The sequence below is a fragment of the Saccopteryx leptura genome, chromosome 8, assembly GCF_036850995.1.
Source record: "Saccopteryx leptura isolate mSacLep1 chromosome 8, mSacLep1_pri_phased_curated, whole genome shotgun sequence".
NCBI classification, from domain to species: domain Eukaryota; kingdom Metazoa; phylum Chordata; class Mammalia; order Chiroptera; family Emballonuridae; genus Saccopteryx; species Saccopteryx leptura.
In genome coordinates, this window is record NC_089510.1 from 50,707,255 (window position 1) to 50,728,165 (window position 20,911).

Here is a 20,911-nt window from a genome sequence, read left to right on the forward strand (position 1 = left end):
AAAAGTGTTATAACAGAAAATCTTAAATATTTAGAATAAAATGATGAAAACATTACATGTCAAATCTTGTGAAATAAAATGAAAGTAAAGCTTTAAGAAAAATTTATAGCCTAAAATACTTAAATTAGAAGAGAAATTATTTGAAAAATAATAAGTTTAGTGTCAAACGTATGAATTTAAAAAAGGACTGTAAAATAAAGTCAGGGAAACTAGAAGAAAAGAGAGAATGATGACAGAAATCAAGGAAATAGAAAACAAAAACAATAGAAAGGTCAAAGGCAAAACTGATCCTTTGAAAAGACTGAAAAATTGAATAAAACTTCTACTGAGATTAAAATATAAATTTTACATAAAGAGAAGACATAGATACACTTGAAATGTTAAAAAAAGAGAAAATAATAGCTTTATGACAAAAAATTTGAGAATTTAGATAACAGATAAATTCTTTAAAAATACAGCTTACCAAAACATAATCTAAAAAATATATTGAATAATTTTACAGTTATTAGAGACATCAAAGTAGTAGTAAAATATATTTCCACAAAGAAACAGTAGAAACAAATTCTACCAAAATTTTAAAGAATACATCATTGCTATGATACATAAACTTCTCCAAAATAACTCATTCATGAATTCATCAACTCATTCCATGAATTTAATAAAAGAAATAAAAAAGCTCACTTTTCTAAACCCATGAAAGATATATTCTAGGAATGAATAGAAATCATTTGAAAAAATTCAAATATAAAAGCAATAAGTAAATAAAATATCACTAATTCTCCTCATTATAGTAGAGCCTAAGCTTAGCATACCATGATCAAAGCAGGGACAGATGTCTGTTTATTTACAGATGTCTGTAAATAAAACTTTACTGGAACACTCATTTTCATATTTCTATGGCTGCTTTCAAGTTACTAGGGCAGACTTGAATATTTGTGATTGAGACTGTCTGGGCTGCAAAGTGAAAAATATTTACTATCTGGCCTTTTAAAAGAAAAGTTTGTTTTGACCCCTGTACTGATACTCCAATGATAGAGTTTCTGTATAAAAGTAGAGCTATTGCCAGTTTGTAACAGCATAAAAAATGCCAGAAACTTTGCTTTACCGTGAAGGTTTTCCTTCTTCAACAAAGAATTGAGTTGGTTCATAGAGTTGAAGACGAGAATCGACTCGACAGATGCCCTGTATCGCCCAGAATGCTCAGTGCTGACATTCAGTCCCAGGCTCTGAATTCCTTCGCCAGTCTCTATCCCTTCCAGGAGAGAAAGCTCACGAGGAAGGAAACGGGTAACTATGCTGTGAAGAGTCGGCTCCTTAGAATCTGGATCAAGTAACCAGCACGCCACCTGAAAGAACAGCAATCAGAAGTGTTCTTGATTTTTATCAAAGACACTTCTTCACCCATATGTTAAAAGGGGGGTGGGGGGTGGGGGGTGGGGAGAAGGCTCATTTTTACTTAATATTTATTCAGTGGTCTTCCCAGGAGAGAAGAAAAGGAACTGTAGCAGGACTCATTTTCATTACCAATGAGAGCAGCAACCTTCAAAGAAGGAAAACATAACTGTTCTATTACTGCAATACTCCTGATGACCTAGTTCTGTAGTAGGCTTAAAACCACATGCCTCTTGGAAACAACCAAAGTGTCCTTTGATAGAGAATCAGACAAACAAGATGAGGTACATATATATATTATAGAATATTACTCAGCAGTAAGAAAAGAAATACTGATATTTGCGACATCATGGTTGGACCTTGAGAATATTATGCTAAGTGAAATAAGTCAGCTAGAAAAAGCTAAGAACCATATGATTTCATTCATTTGTGGGATATAGAACTGAAACTCATAGCACAGACAACAGTATGGTGGTTACCAGAGGGAAGGGAATGGGGAGATAGTAAAGAAAAAAGGAGGCAACTATATGGTGACAGAAGATTGATTTTGAATAGTGGGCACACAAGGCTATATACACATCATGTATTGTAGAGATGTACACTTGAAACCTATATAATCTTATTAACCAATGTCATCCCAATAAATTTAAAATAGAATTTTAAAAACATGCCACTCAGCCTGACCAGGCAGTGGTGCAGTGGATAGAGCATCGGACTGGGATGCCGAGGACCCAGGTTCAAGACCCCGAGGTCATCAGCTTGAGCACAGGTTTATCTGGTTTGAGCAAAAGCTCACCAGCTTGGACCTAAGGTCGCTGGCTCGAGCAAGGGGTTACTCGGTCTGCTGAAGGCCCGCAGTCAAGCACATATGAGAAAGCAATTAATGAACAACTAAGGTGTCACAATGTGCAATGAGAAACTAATGATTGATGCTTCTCATCTCTCCGTTCCTGTCTGTCTGTCCCTATCTATCCCTCTCTCTGAGTCTCTATGTCTCTATAAAAAAATAAAAAATTAAAATTAAAAAAACCCCATGCTTCTCAGCTCACTGAAACCATGTTTCTGAAAATACAGATGGACTCTTCTCCATTGAGGCTGACTTTGGCTAAAATATAATAAAAATGGGCCTATATAGTTTCAGGCTTATTTAATTCTTTCAACATTAAAAAAATGAGGCACAAATGTTTTATCATTAAAAGTTCACATCCATCACTTGGACCTGCTGGCTCAGTAGATAGAGCATATGGATGTCCTGGGTTCAATTTCCAGACAGGGCACACAGAAGCAATTATCTGTTTCTCTTCCTTGCCCTCTCCCCCTTCTCTCTCTCCTCCCCTCTCACAGCCAGTGGCTCGATTAGTTCAAGCATGGACCATGGGCACTGAGGATAACTAGGTTGGTCCTAGTGCATCAGCCTCAGGTGCTAATAATAGCTTGGGTGATTTGCACATCAGCCCCAGACAGGGGTTACCTGGTAGATCCAAGTCAGGGTGCATGCAGAAGTCTGTCTCACTATCTCCCTTCCTTTCACTTAAAAAAAAAAAGTTCACATACAGAGTTCTAGAAAGCCTCTGCTTTCCCCTCAGAATAAAGGCCTATTATCATGATCATCCAACTGGTTATTTGATCATTCTGTTTAGCTTCCCAACAAGACTAGATCTAGCAGATCAAAACTGAATTTTAGCCTGACAGGCAGTTGCACAGTGGATAGAGCATCAGACTGGGATGCGGAAGACCCAGTTTCAAGACCCCGAGGTTGCCAGCTTGAGTGAGGGCTCATCTGGTTTGAGCAAAAGCTCACCAGCTTGAGCCCAAGGTCACTGGCTCAAGCAAGGGGTTACTCGGTCTGCTGAAGGCCCGCATCAAGGTACGTATGAGAAAGCAATGAATGAACAATTAAGGTGTTGCAACATGCAACAAAAAACTAATGATTGATGCTTCTCATCTCTCTGTTCCTGTCTGTCTGTCCCTGTCTATCCCTCTTTCTGTAAAAAAAAAAACAAAAAACTGAATTTAGAATAAGGAAATATAAGCCTTGTTCCTAAGTCTGACAATTATTGTATGGCTCAGTTATTTTTGTAGGTTAAGAATGTAGCTTTATAGGGGGGTCAAAGGGGGGTGAATTAAAACAAAATATAAATATCACCTTTGTCCCCAGTCCCCATGTCTAGTACAGAACTTCCAATATTCTTTAAATTTCCTAAGTAGGAATAAATATAAAGGTGCCTTTTGTTATGTTAATAAGGTGACTTTAAGCCCTAGCAAGTTTGATCAGTGAATAGAGCAATGGCCCAGCATATAGACATTCTGAGTTCAATTCCTGGTCAGGGCACAAAATAGAAGCAACCATCTGCTTCTCTCCCTCTTCTCCTCCCACAGCCAGTGGCTCAACTGGTTCAAGTATTGACCCTGGACACTGAGGATAACTTGGTTGGTCCTAGTGCATCAGCCTCAGGTGCTAAAAATAGCTTGGTTGATTCGAGCATTGGCCCCAGACAAGGGTTGCTAGGTGGATCCCACTCAGGGCACACGTAGGAGTCTATCTCATTATCTCCCCTCTTCTCAATAATAATAATAATAATGCGACTTTTGGAATACCCCTCAGTCACCTAAGGATGGAGGGGGAAGGGGCTACAGACTGAATTGATCACCAATAAGTGATGATTTAATCAGTCTTGCCTGTATAATGGATCCTCCTTAAAAACACAAAAAGAGAGGGTTTAGAGCTTCTGGGTTGAAGAACTCATAGAGGTGCTGACAGAGGTCATGGCAGCTCCAGGCCCCTTCCCACTTACCTCGCCTGCGTGTCTCTTCATCTGGCTGTTGATTTGTATCCTTCAATATCCTTTGTAATACACTGGTGACCTAGTGAGTAAACTGGTTTCCTGAATTCTTTGAGCTGCTCTAGCAAATTAATCAAACCAGAGGGGGTAGTGGGAACCTGTGATTTATAGATGGTTGGTCAGAAGCACAGATAACAACCTGGGCTTGTGGCTGGAGTCTAAAGTGGTGGCAGGGGATTTCATGGGACTGAGCCCTTAACCTGTGGGATCTGACACTAGTGTCCGAACTGAGTGGAGTCGTAGGACACCCAGTTGGTACCCAAAGAGTTGTTGGAAGTGAGGGGACATGTCCTCCCACCACATTAGAAATTGATCAGAACCCTTTTAGGAGGTATTACATAAGGTAATCTAGTGTAAAAGTTATCAAATGTTTCTTATAGACGTGAGATTCTATTAATGAATAGCTTATTTTCTTACATCAAAAGTGTTTTGATTTATAAAACAAATTATGGAAAAGGTGCTATATAAATCAGTGATGCCACGGTAATTTTAATTAGTTCATATTACGTATATTTTCATTATTTTTAGAGCTTCAATAAACTTTTTATTGAATTTATTGGGGTAACATTGGTTAATAAAATTATACAGGTTTCAGGTGTACAATTCTATAAAACATCATCTGTATGTTGTATTGTGTGTTCACCACCCCAAGTCAAGTCTCCCTCCATCACTCTCTATCTCCCTCTGTCCTCCTCCACCCCTCCCACTCTCCTTACCCTCCTGCAATGAGAAAACATATTCTCATTTTGGATTCAGGAACATCAAATTTACATGACATCCTTTTATATCCATTAGAGATCAGTTTAGAAATTACACTGTATTTGAGGGGAGATAGTAGAGGGTAAAGGGAGGAATAAATAATAACAAAGAGACCTGACTTCGGGTAGTGAACACACAATACAATATACAGATGATGTATTATAGAATTGTACACCTCAAATATGTATAACTTTATTAATCAATGTCACCCTGATAAAATTTTTTAAAAAAGAAACTACATAAGCCTGACCAGGTGGTGGCGCAGTGGATAGAGCATCGGACTGGGATGCGAGACCCCGAGGTCGCCAGCTTTAGCATGGGTTCATCTTGTTTGAGCAAAAAGCTCACCAGCTTGGACTCAAGGTCACTGGCTTGAGCAAGGGGTTACTCGGTCTGCTGAAGGCCCACGGTCAAGGCACATATGAGAAAGCAATCAATGAATAACTAAGGTGTTGCAACGAAAAACTGATGATTGATGCTTCTCATCTCTCTCTGTTCCTGTCTGTCTGTCCCTATCTATCCCTCTCTCTGACTCTCTCTCTGTCCCTGTAAAAAAAAAAGAAAAAGAAACTACATAGCATTTATTACTGTAAACCAAGTATAGAAAAGAATAGTATCTTTAGTTTATCTGATACTGCCTTTGAAAATCTTTGCCAAAGAGCTAAAGAAACTTGCCTGACCACTAGTGGTGCAGTGAACAGAGCATCGGCCTGGGATGCTGAGGTCCCAAGTTCAAAACTCCAAGGTTGCCAGCTTGAGGACGGCCTCATCTGGCTTGAGCACAGACTTACCACCTTGAGCATGGGGTCACCGGCTTGAGCATGGATCACAGACATGACCCCATGGTTGCTGGCTTGAAGTCCAAAGGTCACTAGCTTGAGCCCAAAGTCCGTTGCTTGAACAAGGGGTTAGTGGCTTGGCTAGAGCCCCCCCCCACCGGTCAAGGCATGTATAAGAAGCAATCAATAAACAACTAAAGTGCTGCAACTATGAGTTGATTCTTCTTATCTCTCTCTCTTCCTGTCTGTCTGCCTGCCTCTCTCTCTCTCCCTCTCTCTCACTTAAAAAAAAAAAGCTAAATTATTGCATTATTATGCTGATAATTACAACCAAGTAGTTAGTCCTCAATGTCATCCATAGTTCTGTAACTTTAAGTAAAATGACCATAACAAAACCAATTTTAGCATAGGCTAATCAATATAAACAAGAGACAAGTTTCTACAATGTTGAACAATAGACATTATTTGAGGACATGTTGTAGTATCATATCTCAACTCAAAATCAATATTCCACAGCCTCACGTATTCACTATGCACCATGGGAAAAGATTCTTTTGAGGGCTATGATATTGTAAATATGTGTTTTTCAAAAATGCATCATAGTGTTGGGTGTATGGTACACTAACATAAGTTACCCCTTCCTTAAAAAGTCTGAGCCATTATTATGAAGAATGTACCATACTTTGCTGTTATATAGGAAAATTCTCAAGAGGCTAGTAAGGTGGTCTGTCCCTATGCTAAATGGCCCCTAACTATTCTTTTGGACATCTTACATCTACGCATTTCTATTTCTGTCTCTGTTCTCATGGATAGTTGAAATATCCTGGTATCATCTATATAAATCTGACAGTTCTCTTTTTATTTCTAATTTACTATAAGGCAGAAACCTTAGGACATACAGTCGGCCCTCGCCATCTCACAGTTCACTTTTCGTGATCTCACTGTATTGTGGATTTTTAAATTGTATAAATCTAATTTTGTATCACAGATGTTTTGCTATGTCACGGGATTTTGCGATATATAGGTATTTTTTATATATTTATTATTTTAATTATTTTTGTGATAAAATAAGCATTTTCTAGCCTAAAATATTAAAAAATATATAAAAAATATGAATTAAAACATATTAAAAGAATATTATTGTATATTCATTAGTGAATACTCACATAGAATTTTACATGTTGTTAAAATTACATAGGTTTAAGAGTGTAGAAAGTGTTTAAGAGCATAGGAGGTGTTTATAAGAGTGTGGGAAAGGTTTATAAGAGTGTGTGGAGGGTTTATAAAGCCTTAAAAAATATATAAATAATAAAATAAATATAAGGTCGCTATTTTGCATTTTTTCGCCTGTCATGGGGGATTCTGGAACCTGACCCCAGCGACAGACGAGGGACCACTATACTACCAAAATAACAATTTTAAATATTGCTGAGGGAAGATATGAAATTTAGTACTTGGAATTTGTGACATTTCTATTTTTACCTACACTGAGGCATTTGGTACATAATATTCTGTTGTAGATGAATGAGAATTTTGGGTAAAGGACCAACACTATATAAAACTGAAGCTGCACAGTTAGAGGTAAATAAACACAAAGTCCTTTAAAAATGAATCCTAAACATTAAAAAGAATCAAGTATTGTAAAAATTAAATAAGACATGACACCTTAGGATCTTCATAACTTTGTTCCAGGAAGATGCCACAAGATAGAAGAAGAATTTTATAGCTCTGGATGAAGTCATAGATGACAACAGAACGTTCTTTATCAGATTCCTTCGGAAAGCAGGATTGAAGGTGCCACATTCTGTCTTTCACGGTCAAGTCTGGATCCAGAGAAGGTGGGACCAAACTGGCACTTATTTCTTAAAAGAAAAAAAAAGTCTTAAGGCGAAGACCACATGCATTCACATGAAACAGCAATCTATAATGCAAATATTGAAAAGGACTCCAACCCCAGTTCCATGTAACCAATTAATTAAGTATAACCTTATCAAGGCCGTGTTGGCTATGTAGATGAAGTGCTTCATAATCTAAAAATTATACGTGATTTATAATGCACTATTTAGGGGGAGGAAATTCTAAATATCAAGATGTCTAAAAGTAAATTTACATTTCTCAGAATGAGGAGTTAAAGATAAAAAAAATAGTACTTTAAAATGAATTTTAAAGGAGCTCCTTTTAAAAGATTTAGTAGGAATGTATAATGTTACATCTTAAAAAACAGTAGTTCAAGTAACTACTCACCCTAACATATTTTCTTGAAAAACAACTGAAAATATTTCATGCTTACTCAGGAACAAACATTATATGGCATCCATTAAAATGTTTCCTTATTAGTTTTGCTCCTATCTAGTACCAATCATTCAGCTAGGTATCCAACAACCACAATCTCAGGGTATTTCCACATCATGTACTTTCAATTCCAAAAACTTCTTGTCTGACCTGTGATGGCGCAGTGGGTAAAGTGTCGACCTGGAATGCTGAGCTCACCGGTTCAAACCCCCAGCTTGCCTGGTCAAGGCACATATGGGAAGCAACTACTATGATTTTATGCTTCCCACTCCTTCCTACCCCCTTTTCTCTCTCTCTCTCTCTCCTCTCTCTAAAAAACAAAACAAAACAAAAACCTCAGAGTTCTTCAAGGCTGTGTGATTCAACTATAGATGTCTTGCTCATCACTGCCTCTGGATAAGCTCCAGATCTAAAAGGTCTGAGGAGGTCAGAAGGAGGAAAGAAGTCTGAAAGGAAACTGCTATGAGCCAATCTTCAAAAGCAAACCCTTCAGGTGGCCAGGGGGTCCCTGATGCTCCACTACCCCCAAGAAAAAAATCACAGTGTTAATAGCCCCAAAAGCTGAGGGAAGTAGGGCGGTATTTCTTAAAACATTCCTACTAGTTAATATGTGAAATAATGTACACACTAGCTACTCTAAAAAAATAAATAAATAAACCAGGAACTGCAGGATTCCATACATTGGTGGGACATAAAAGCGAGACTAAGAGGCATGGACAGGAGTGTGGTGGTTACAGGGGGTGGGGGGAGGAAAGGAGGGAGAGGGGGAGGGGAAGGGGTACAGAGAGAACTGGATGGAGGGTGGCGGAGGACGATCTCTCTTCGGGTGATGGGTATGCAACAGAACTAAATGACAAGATAACCTGGAAATGTTTTCTTTGAATGTATGTACCCTGATTTATTGATGTCACCCCATTAAAATAAAAATTTATTTATAAAATAAATAAATAAATAAACCTTTTTAGTATTTAAAAAAAATTCTAGGTCAATATCAGGAAATTATTCTCAACAAGCAAGTCATGGCCTCATAGAGGCTATGTTAAAATTATATGGTGAATTTGCCAACTAGTAATTACATACCAGAATGCTTTTGTTCTTTCTGCAATGAAATATAATAGGCATCTCTTCCACCCCAGCATACTGCCAGTCCAATCACCAAGATGTCATCATAACCTTTAACAGGAAACCCATCATCTCTAATAGGAGTATCCTGAGGTGAGCTAACTAAGCAAATCAAAAGTGAAATAGTTAAAAATCTTTAAAAATAAAACCATTAAACTGCCATTAAAATAATGATAATCACAAAAAAAAATTCAACAGGCAAAACATCCAGATTTCTAAAGCATCCTTTGGATAACCATTTTCATTGTATGTAATATCTTTCAAGGCTTATTATAAAATTATTAGTAAGATAACTGTCACTATGAGAAATCTACCAAATATTTCTTAAAATAGATCTATAATAATGACTAAAATGAGTATTAACTAAAATTTTAAAAGCTGCATTTTTAATTTCTATAACTGAAACAGAAATAAAGACCACTTGCTCACTATAAAACTTCTGTAGTGAACTCAGCAATTCTTAACACTAAGCAACTCCAGAAAACTCAAGATTCTTCTTTGTGAAGAATTAGGTCTGATTTCATATTTGGAGTCAACATTTTTTTCTAAAATAATGGATTTTCAATTTTACAAAGACATAGGTCAAGAACCAATTTATTTTATTTACAATTATATCCCCAATATCTGGAAAATAACTGGTGCATATTTGTTACATTAAAGTAAATATTTCTATCCCTCTAACTCTAGCACAGAAAAATGCACTCAATTTTACATGTTGAGTGAAAAATGGAATGTACATAGAATTTGTCATTAACACATGTGCTCCATGAACTGAAGATGAGACAAATACTCAAAACTTGATGAACAAATTCATTCATAAATAGATTTTAAAAATCTGATCAAATGTTTGATTTCCACAACAGATTGTCAAGCTGAATACAGCTATTTTCCGTGATGCAGAACCCTTAATTTCATAAAGACAGGAATATACATGGCATTATTTGACCAAATGGTTTAACACTCTCAAAATGTGGAAGAGCTAAGTGTGGTTTTGAGACCAGCATTTCAGTACAGGATCCATGACTACCAGTGGAGGTATAAGTTCTACTTGAGATAAGTATTGGAAAATGTAGCTAATATACATTGTGAAAAATGTAGGGCCTATCTACTATGTACTTTTGTCACTATATAAATGAATAAGGACATTATAATTTAATACAAAATAATTCATGAGTACTGTACTGATAACAGATAAAAATCATGTCTATATATACCATCAAAATTATAAAAGTGATCCATACTCAAAATATATATCTTAACTTTTACAAACTTACATTTTAATAATTCTATACATTATATAATATATATTATGTTATACACACACACACGTGTGTGTGTGATTTTTTAAAGGAAAAGTGTGTGTTTAATGGTCAAGCTTTCATGCACTAGCACCAGGCATGGCCTGGTGTTAAAGCAGCAGGGATCTCCATGAAGCCTCAGAGAGAGAAGAGGATGAGGAAGGCAACTATGAAACAGAAGAGCCCCCTGGCCTCAGAAAGGGCACTGCCCAGATGGCATAGGAGAAACAGCTGGTGTTTGAGGAATGGTCATTCCCAGTGACCAAGCTGCCAAGCAGTATTCCAGTACACACTCCTGAACCAGCCACACCCATTGTGGTTGCTCCAACAGCAATAAGCTTGACCACCATGTCAGTGTCCCAGGAGACAGCACTCATCTGGAACTCCTGACCAGTCACCTAGAGTTGGGAGCTGCTGTAGGAAGGCTGTTTAGATTAGATCTCTGGCCTAGTTGAAGGAGGCAAACACAGGCCTAATTATCCAGAGATAACAGTGGAATGAGTAGTGCCTTGGTGGTCTGCATTTTTTCAGCATCCCAGCTTGAGGTCTTGGTCTCAGTGCTCAGTTCTCCCACCTATGGGTCCTGGGGCCAACTATCTCTCTTATCCCACAGGGCAACTATTATTAATCTACACTGTGTCCGTAAAGTCATGGTGCACTTTTGACTGGTCACAGAAAAGCAACAAAAGACGATAGAAATGTGAAATCTGCAACAAATAAAAGGAAAACCCTCCCAGTTTCTGTAGGATGATGTGGCAGCATGTGCGCATGTGCAGATGATGACGTAACACCGTGTATACAGTGGAGCAGCCCACGGCCATGCCAGTAGAGATGTGGACAGTACAGAGGAAAGTTCAATGTGTTCTGTGGCTCACTAAATTCGAATCTATGACCAAAGTGCAACGTGAATATCGGCGCATTTATTTTTTTTTTTATTATTATTTTTTTTCATTTTTCTGAAGCTGGAAACAGGGAGAGACAGTCAGACAGACTCCCGCATGCGCCCGACCAGGATCCACCCGGCACGCCCACCATGGGGCGACGCTCTGCCCACCAGGGGGCGATGCTCTGCCCATCCTGGGCATCGCCATGTTGCGACCAGAGCCATTCTAGCGCCTGAGGCAGAGGCCACAGAGCCATCCCCAGCGCCCGGGCCATCTTTGCTCCAATGGAGCCTCGGCTGCGGGAGGGGAAGAGAGAGACAGAGAGGAAAGCGCGGCGGAGGGGTGGAGAAGCAAATGGGCGCTTCTCCTGTGTGCCCTGGCCGGGAATCGAACCCGTATCGGCGCATTTATAATGAAGCGCCACCACATAGGAATAACATTACTCGGTGGGATAAGCAGTTGAAGGAAACCGGCAGTTTGGTGGAGAAACCCCGTTCTGGTAGGCCATCAGTCAGTGACGGACGAGTCTGTAGAGGCTATACAGGATAGCTACCTAAGGAGCCCTAAAAAATCTGTGCATGAGCCCACATCGAACCGCACTGAATAGGTATGAAACTGGGAGAGTTTTCCTTTTATTTGGTGCAGATTTCACATTTTATCATCTTTTGTTGCTTTCCTGTGACCGGTCAAAAGTGCACCATGACTTTACAGACACACTGTACTTGTGCTGAACAGTAAGGCTATTCTAAATGTAAACCCACATAAGGGAAACTTAATAACTTTGAACAAATTTATTACATTTACTATCCAATATTGAAAAGTCTCAGTCCCTTCTCAGTCCACTATTTTACATATAAATGTGAAAAAAATATTTAATTCTTACCTTGCTTAAACCTACCACCAATGGTAGTACTTTTTGATGTCAAATTACTGATCTTTTCACAAGCCAGTGAGATGGAAAATCGCTTTTTGCCCTGCCACTCCTTAATGAACGTGTGAAAGAGAGTTTGATCACTTGCTACATCAATTATGGCCAAGCTTTCTGCACTGCATGAGGTTGGAGTTAACTGGGATCCATACTGTGATAACTGCAGTGAAAAACTTGTGCCTCTAATCGGACTGTCGTCTTTTACTTCATTTCTATTTGGACTTAAATCATAGTTTTTAACATCTGAAGGCAAGCCAAATGAACAACTTCCACCAAGTTGTAAAACACTACTAGTTTTCTGAAGTCTTACAGATGATCCAAGAATATCTGGAAATGACAGTTTAGAAGCTGATGCAGGAATGGGTGTAGGAGGAATGAGTCCATTATCATCAACTACACAACTTCCTTTACAAGGCAAAAGGAACGGGGTCTCCCCATGAATAGCATTGCTCTCTAATGCCTCAATCTTGCCTTTTCTGTCAACATTAGGCGATAATGAAATTCCCTGCACTTGATTTGGCTCCAAATTTGAAACCTCTTCTTGTTTGTCATTTAACTCTGTATTTTTTTCTTTCAAACTAGACAAATTCCTAGTGGTTAATTTTAGCTTTTCATTTTCTAGAGGACTGGGTACTTTATCTAAAATTCTTTGCAGTCCTGGACTTAAATCAAATGATGCTCCTGACCATATGAATGAATTATTTTGCCTTGTCTCAGCTAATTTGGATTTTGGAGACTTTTCATCTTTATCTCCTCCAGTTACTTCTCTTTGGGGAAAATCATTAACAACTGGACCACTCAGTGCTAATGCTCTAAAAGACACTGCAGTATTATATTTATCTGGGACAGGAAATGTATCTACGTTATCCAAAGCTTCCACCATCTGAGCAGAATCCATTTCTGAAAATAAAATAGACTCATCACTGAAACAAGTCAACTGCTGCTGATTATCTTGATTCTCATCCATATTTGATTTAATTGGACCCTCTGGTTGTAGACACAGAGAATTCGTGAAATGGTCTGACATTACCACAGAAGAAAGAGGTTCCTCTACTCTTCCATCGGGTGGCTGTTCTTTTACAAGGTATTCTTCACTGAAACTGTCAAATAGCAAACTATCACTCAAATTCAAACTCGTTTCAGGAACTGGCTGACATGCTGCTTCTACATCAGGGGGAGTTCTCTTTTGAGGAACCAGAGATATAACTGTTTTCAGCGCTTCTTGTGTTTTATAACCTTCAAGAAAACTGTTTAATTGGGAGTCAGTAACAGAAAGCTCATTCCCTTTAAAACAAAGGTCATTTTCCTTCAGTAATATTGGAGAATAAAAAAGTGAGCTTTCTGGAGTCAGGATATCAATTCCATGTGACCCAGTGCTTTGTTTTACAGTATCTGCAGTCTTAGGTCCCAAATGATCTGGAGAATGCTGGTCACCAGGAAAGGTGATGTGAATCTCGTTCTGAACAGAGCTCCGGCTCTGTGTGTTGAGGCTCTTCTGCATTATCTCCATTGCCAGGTCGGTATCATTTGCTTCTTGTTTGGCATTTTCAGTTGCCATCTGTTGTATAATTTTCTCCGACTGAGTATCGAGGTAGAAACTATCTTCAAAATCACAAATAACTAACCCTAAGTCAGAAACACAATTATTTTTAGTTTTGTTTGCTGCACAAGCATCTGTTTTTTCTTGTAGTCTAGAGGTATTTAGAAAGTCCTCGTGCTGGCCTTCAGATTTACCAGATGCTCCAGTTGGTACACATACTCCATTGAGCATCTCAGTGCTGCTTATGTTATCTCCGGATGCCAGAGGATCATTTGATTTCTTTTTCTCAGCATTAAGCTTCATACGTCTACACTTGATAATAATAGCACTTGAGTCTCTATTCATACAACTACTTACTATATCACAAGGCATTTGCTCCCCTAGTATTCTTTTCTGTTGAATATAAGTGTTTGTCTGTTTATCACACTGCTTTTCCGGGCACTGGCTAATTGAATGGTTATCATGGTGTTTAACATAAACATTCTGGTTGTTTGAATCATTTTGTATCAGCACTTTATCTACTTTTTCTGATTCAACATCGAATACTCTTCCATTTTCACTAACCACACTAGTGGCTGGACAAGTCCCTGTTTTACTCTGAAATACTGTGATAAAATGTTCCTCAAGAATATCATTAGTATCATTAGTTATTTTGTTCTTTGAACAACTCTGTTTTGTTTGTAATGGGAATGATGCTTTGTTATGTTTTCCCTTAGCACAAAAGGATGCATTTTTAGCAAACGGCCCAGGACTTCTAAATTCCACATTCTTCTCATCTACGGTAAATGAATCTTCACAATGAACAAGATCAGACTTAGTCTGTTTTTGTGAATCGATTTTACATGTCCCATTGTCCTTTAAAGGGTTACTGTTCCGGGATCGTTTTAGGTGCTTCCTATGTTTCCAAGATCGAAAGGTTGTACTCTTCTTTTCTGACTTGAAATTTAAGGCTTCTTTTTTTGTTTTCTCAGATGAGACAGTCTGAAAAAATTTCTTAGTGCCTATTTTTTCCTCATTCAGAGAGGTTTCTAGCTTTTCTTTACTTATATTCAAAGAAGCCCGTTTTCTTGCTCTGGAAATTGAATGTATCTGACATTCTTGATTCCCATCCTGAAACTGATGATAAAGGGAATTTGTATGCTCTCTACTTTTATCTAAATCTTGCACTGTAGTTGGTGAATCCTTAACAGAACACTCACTAAATATTTTGTTACTTTTTTTCTTTGATGTTAATCTTTTACCAGAATTCTTAGTAGGGTGTGTAAATTTATGCTCCTTTACTTCGTCTGACTCACTGCTGGTCCATGAATGTGTATCAGAATCTAAGAGGGAATGTGGACTCCATTGCACTCCCATTTCAACCAAGTCCTGCTGTAGAATCATTCTAGCTTCCTCCACTATAAGAGCTGCTGCTTCCCGTTCAGTCAAGCCTTTCTGGCCAGTCATCCAAATAGTTCGCATATGCCGACGTTCTTCAACTGCTTCCTCTTCCTCATCCACTGCCTTTCGGGCACTAGAGAGGAGATAGGATAAAGAAATAAATTAATCTGTTCATTCATTTATACAACAAATATTTATTAAACATCAGCTGTCTTAGGAATGGAAGGAATAGCACTATTCTCATAGAGCTTATGTTTTAGTTGGAGATATCAAAAAATAAACAAGTATTAAAATACAGTCTGTGTCAACTGGTGATAAGAGTTGTGGAAAAATGAAACACCACGCCTGACCAGGTGGTGGCGCTGTGGATAGGCACCAGCATGGGACACTGAGGACCCAGGTTCAAACCTCAAGTTCACTGGCTTGAACATAGGCTCACCAGCTGAAGCGTGAGATTATAGACATGACCCCATGGCTGCTGGCTTGAGCCTAGAGGTCACTGGCTTAAGCCCAAAGTCACTGGCTCAGCTAGAGCCCCCGCTCCCACCGTCAAGGCACATATGAGAAGCAATCAATGAACAACTAAGGTGCTGCAACTATCAGTTGATGCTTCTCATTTCTCTCCCTTCCTGTCTCTCTGTCTCTCTTTCTCACTAAAAAAGAAAGAAAGAAAAAAGAAACATCAGGAAGAGATGGATACTGCAATATAATAATAAATTTAAAAAAATTTTAAGTACATATCATAATAAGGGAAGGCCTCACTAACACATTCTTTAAATGAAAACCTAAAAAAAGTGAGCATAAAACTTTCATTGAAAATATATCCTTCTGTATAATATGAACTCTGGACAAAGTATTTGAAGGGACTATAGAGTGACCAAAAGAAAGTAGAAACTGGGAAAGAGTTGAGACTAAAAGAATGACTGTGGTTAAATTGTCACACTTTTCAACTGAAGATAAGCTACAGTCAACACCATAAAGGGTAACTTGGATAAAAACCTGGGGTTTCAATTCAATTAGACAAGAGAAATCAATTAGAAGTATTAAAATTGTTAAGGAAGAAGTAAAATATCTCTGCTTGTAGATGGTATGACTGTATCTTAGAAATCCTAGAGAATCAATGATAAAAGTAATTTAAACAATAAGAGAATTCAGAAAATAACAGGATTAAATTATAGGAAAATTAATAGCCTAATAATCATGTTGAAGACATCACAGACACAAGCCCCCAATTAAAAGAATAAAAATTAAATAGAAATAAATTTAACAGGAAATGTACAAAACTCTTATGAGAAAAACTTGAAAAAACTCCTGAAAAGCTTTGTGCAGAAATGTTTTTTAAACTCCTCAAAATCACAAAGACACTATCAAATGCAAAGATATTAGCTATCCAGGGGCAGTTTGACTCAACATTATAAAGATGTCAGTTCTAAGTTAAATCTAAACCTAACCCCAATAAAATATCAACAGACATTTTAAATTTCATATGAGAAAATATGCAAAAAATAGCCAGGAAAATACTGAAAAGCTATGAGGGGGAAGTTGCCTGAGCAGGCATTAAAACATACTATAAAACCTTTTAATTAAGATCACAGTACTTCCTCAAGAATTGACAAAAAGATAGTAAACAGAATAGAAAGTCCAGAAATAGACCTAATTACATATGGATATTTAGTATATGATGAAGCTGGCATCTCAAATCACAGGGACCAAGATAAACTTTTTTATAAATGGGAAAAAGATAAAATTAAAACTAGACTTCAAACTACATACAAAAACTCTAAATGCATCAGGACTCTTAATGCAAACTTAAAATATCAGAAAAAATGTGTGAATTCCTCTTTAATCTCAGTATACAGGAAAGTTACTGTATACTAATTCAGAAAAAAAATATTAATAAAAAGTAAATCAATAAAAAATAATTCTACATGGGGAAAATGATGTAATAAAATTTAAAAGACAATTGATAAATTTTGAGAAAATATACATATTAAGTAAAGGGTTAAGAACATGAATCAATCTAATAGAATAAAAGATTCTTAAAAAGGAGAGGAAAGTCTGGCCTGTGGTAGAGCAGTGAATAGAGCATTGACCTGAAACGCTGAGGTCACTGATTGGAAACCCAGGACAACACAGGAGAAGCAACAAGCAAGCAGTGAACAACCAAAGTGAACCAACTGCGAGCCAATACTTCTTACTCCCCAGTCCCCACCTCTCCACTCTCTGTATAAAATCAATGAATAACATCTTTTTTTTTTCATGTGAGAGGAGGGGAGATAGTGAGACAGACTCCCACATGCACCTCAACTAGGATCCACCCAGCAATCCGTCTGAGGCTGATGCCTGAATCAACCAAGCTATTTTTATCTCCTGAGGCCAACACTCAGACCAACTGAGCTATCCCCCAACACCTGGGGCCATGCTTGAATCAACTGAGTTACCGGCTACAGGAGGGAAAGAGGGAGAGAATGGGGAGAGGGAGAGAATGGGGAGAGGGAGGAGGAGAGAAGCAGATGGTCACTTCTCCTGCGTGCACTGACTGGGAATTGAACCCAGATATCTACATGCTGGGCCGACACTTTATCCACTGAGCCAGGTGGCCAGGGCAATAAATAAAATCTTTTTTAAAAGGAGAGAAAAAAGACCAAAATCCAAGGAAAAGATATAACCAGATAATCTACAAAGATATAAAATAAAATGATCCTGAAATATGAAAAGATATTCACTATCACTTATAATTACAGAAATGTACATTAAAACCATACTGAGATACAATTTCTCATTTATCAGACTGGTAAAATGAAAATCTCTAACAATGGATTCTGTTGGTGAGGCTAGTGGGTGTTAGGGTTGTGAGAATGCAACTTAGTAAATCCTTGTGCAGGGAAATTTGGAATCTAATAAAGCTGCATATGCACTTACCTTTGGAAATCCAAATTTTACTCTGAGGAAACATCACCAACAACATGAAAATACACATGCACATGGTAATTCATTACAGATTGTTGGTAATGGCAAACTGAAACAATCTAAATGCTTAGCTGAGTTATCTGGCTCTTACAGAACAAGGGTGACCATGGCCAGATAAACCAGTTTCTATTTGGAAAATTAACATTATACAATACTGTATCTAACCACACCTTACTTAAATTTTACTAATTGTTCCACTTTCTTCATCTAATTCAATCTAAAATAAGGTGCTGCATTGAGTTGTCAAGTCTTTTTTTTATCCTCCTTTAATTATAAACAGCTCTCAGTCCTTGTTTTTCACGGCCTTGATATTTTGAAAAGCACTAGTGAATTATTTTATAGAATGTCTCTCAATTTAGGTTTGTCTGAGGTTTTCTTATAATTAAAGTCATGTTGACATTTCTGATAAAGAACACTTCAGGAGTAATGTATCTTTCTCACTGCGACCATGAGAGGGCACATGATCCTGATTTGTCACTGATTTTGATCAATAAAGTTATAGACTTTCAGAAGAGGCAGAGCCATGACAATAACAGCCTAAGCATAATATGAAATAATTCTAAAATGTGTTAAACAACTTTTTTTCAACTAAATTGTTTAAATGTGTACTGCCTTCAGATGACTCCCAGTAGGCTCTGGTATGCTGTATGGTATATTGGTACCACTGATACTCCCACACTTGTGTGTTTTTACCTCTGGAACTAACAGTACACACTTCTAAGCCAGTATGAATATACCCAAAGATTCTGAAAAAATCAGAGGCCCTAGAGGAGAACAATACTTTTATAAGGTTTTATTAGTGAAAATAATAATAATAATATATTGTCAACAAAGGAAATACATACGATAGGAAAATAGGGGACAAAGATTGGGTGAATGAAGCCTCCAGGTGGCTAGCTTGGTTCTCCTGCAGGCCTCCTGGTTTAGGAGCCTAAACAGGTCTGGGAGAAGAGGCTCACACCCTGTGATGGCCACCTATTTCCTGTGTGAGGCACTGTGCCAAGGGAGAATGGTGGGGGGCTAAGAGAGGGTGGGAGGCGGTCAGGGGACAGAGAGTAGGGTCAGCAGAAGGACTGGGTGGTGTCCTCCACAAGCCAGTGCTTACCACAGGACAGCCTCAGCCACCCTCGCCCACCTCACTTGGTAGACATTCTTCTGTGCCCCCTTCCTCTCCTCCATTCTGCCTTGGCACCAGGTTTTGCTCTTCATCAGGTGGCAGAGAGGGCAGCTCATTTCAGAGTGAGAGGACTAAAGGGGACACTGCCTCCCCCACCGCCTCCCGAAGAAAGCAATAGCCTCCGCATCACTCTCGCCTCCTGCAGCAGACCCCACACCCCCACAGTGGTGCTGAGTTCTGACGGAACTGCGGGCCAGTCTGAGGTGTCACCTGCTCCCACACCCTCGGTGCCCTAGTGACGCCTGGACCGGTCTTGCAGTAGGCTAACCACCACCGAGGGCTCCTCTGTCCACACAAATAACCTGGAGATCCAGGGCCTCGTGAAGCCCGAGGGGAGCTGGAGAGGCGCTTCCCAGCTGGGGAAGGCCTCCTTAGGGAGCCCTCCCTCCTTAGGGTGCGCCTTGCTGTGTGAGATCCTTAGCTGGCGTGGGAAACCAGCTGGAGGGCAATCCGGGAGGGAAGCTGCCATCAGTGAAGTGTAGACTTCAGTGGCAGCTGTGAAATTCTCCGTGGGTTATTCGGTGACGGTGGAGCTGGGGGGAGGGTGGAAGGAGTCAAGGGGTTGGGTCAGGGTCCAGGTCGGGGGTCCAGGTCGGGGCCCAGGTCCAGGTGTTTGGTCATGGACTTGCCTCTCGTCTTTCTGACCCGCTCTTTCTCAGGGGGCTCCTTCTACCTCCGACCATGGCTCTGGCAGGGGCACCAGGAAGCTCAAGGGGGCGGAGTCCCCTGAGGAGAAATAGGTTGTCTTTGGAGTCTAGAAGAACAGCAGTCTGTTGCATTCTGGCAGGGTCTGGGCGGAGTTAGGGTCTGCACTGTCTGAGTTGGGTGGGGTGGCTACTCAGCTCCAACATCTTGCAAAAGGGCCGCCCCCTCGGTCCAGGCCTCCGGGATGTTGGTTTCTCGGAAGTGCTCCGGTCCAGGGTGAGGGTGCTGCTCCAAGATGTGTGCTAGCATGCATGCACCGAGGCGAAACGGATCTCCGCCCCACACGCCGTGCACAGCGCCTGCCCGCCGCCTCCCTGATGTCTCCAACAGGAACTCCTGCTCCTAAGACGCCTGCTGCTTGAGCTCCTCACAGCTGTCACGGCCACTTCCATTCCTGGGCTGGGTCTAGGTGGTAGGGTCTTCTGTTGGGCCGCTTTGAGCTTCAGGTCAGGCCAGGGAATTATGGCGACCACCTTGCCCTCCTTGTTCTCCCGTTTCTTGCATTTGAGCGTCGCTATGAAGCAGACAAGTGCAGCGCCTTTGGCCTCCAGGGCCATGGTGCAGCTGAATATATCGAGGTGACTGGAAGGTTGGAGGTCAGACACGCTGGCCTGGGCCCTCAGCCAGCAACAGCCTCCTCCCTGCCTCCCACCAACCACGGAGCTTGCAACGGGTGCATCTTGGCCTCCCAAAGACCTGGAGGGTCTGGTCCCTAGGCGGAGAGGGCTCAACCCAGTTAAAAGAAGGTTTTAAAGCATACTCCATGTCAATCCAAAGTGACAAAATCACACAGCAGTTGCTCTTCTGGTCTGGGGTCAAAGGAGTGGGTCCCATGCCTGCAG

The 20,911-nt window shown here is 39.6% G+C and overlaps 1 protein-coding gene and 1 pseudogene across 2 annotated transcripts in view; both read right to left on the minus strand.

Annotated features, from left to right (window-relative positions):
* Nucleotides 1–20,911, minus strand: part of POLQ (DNA polymerase theta) — a 134,040-nt gene that overhangs the window by 62,790 nt on the left and 50,339 nt on the right. For both annotated transcript variants that reach the window (XM_066347918.1, XM_066347919.1), the window contains 4 exons: nt 12,253–15,350; nt 9,146–9,289; nt 7,439–7,635; nt 1,106–1,346 (listed from right to left, as the gene is read on the minus strand). In XM_066347918.1, coding sequence (XP_066204015.1) covers nt 1,106–1,346; nt 7,439–7,635; nt 9,146–9,289; nt 12,253–15,350 — 3,680 coding nt within the window. The remainder of the gene's footprint in view (nt 1–1,105; nt 1,347–7,438; nt 7,636–9,145; nt 9,290–12,252; nt 15,351–20,911) is intronic.
* Nucleotides 19,932–20,626, minus strand: LOC136380034 (spindlin interactor and repressor of chromatin-binding protein pseudogene; annotated as a pseudogene).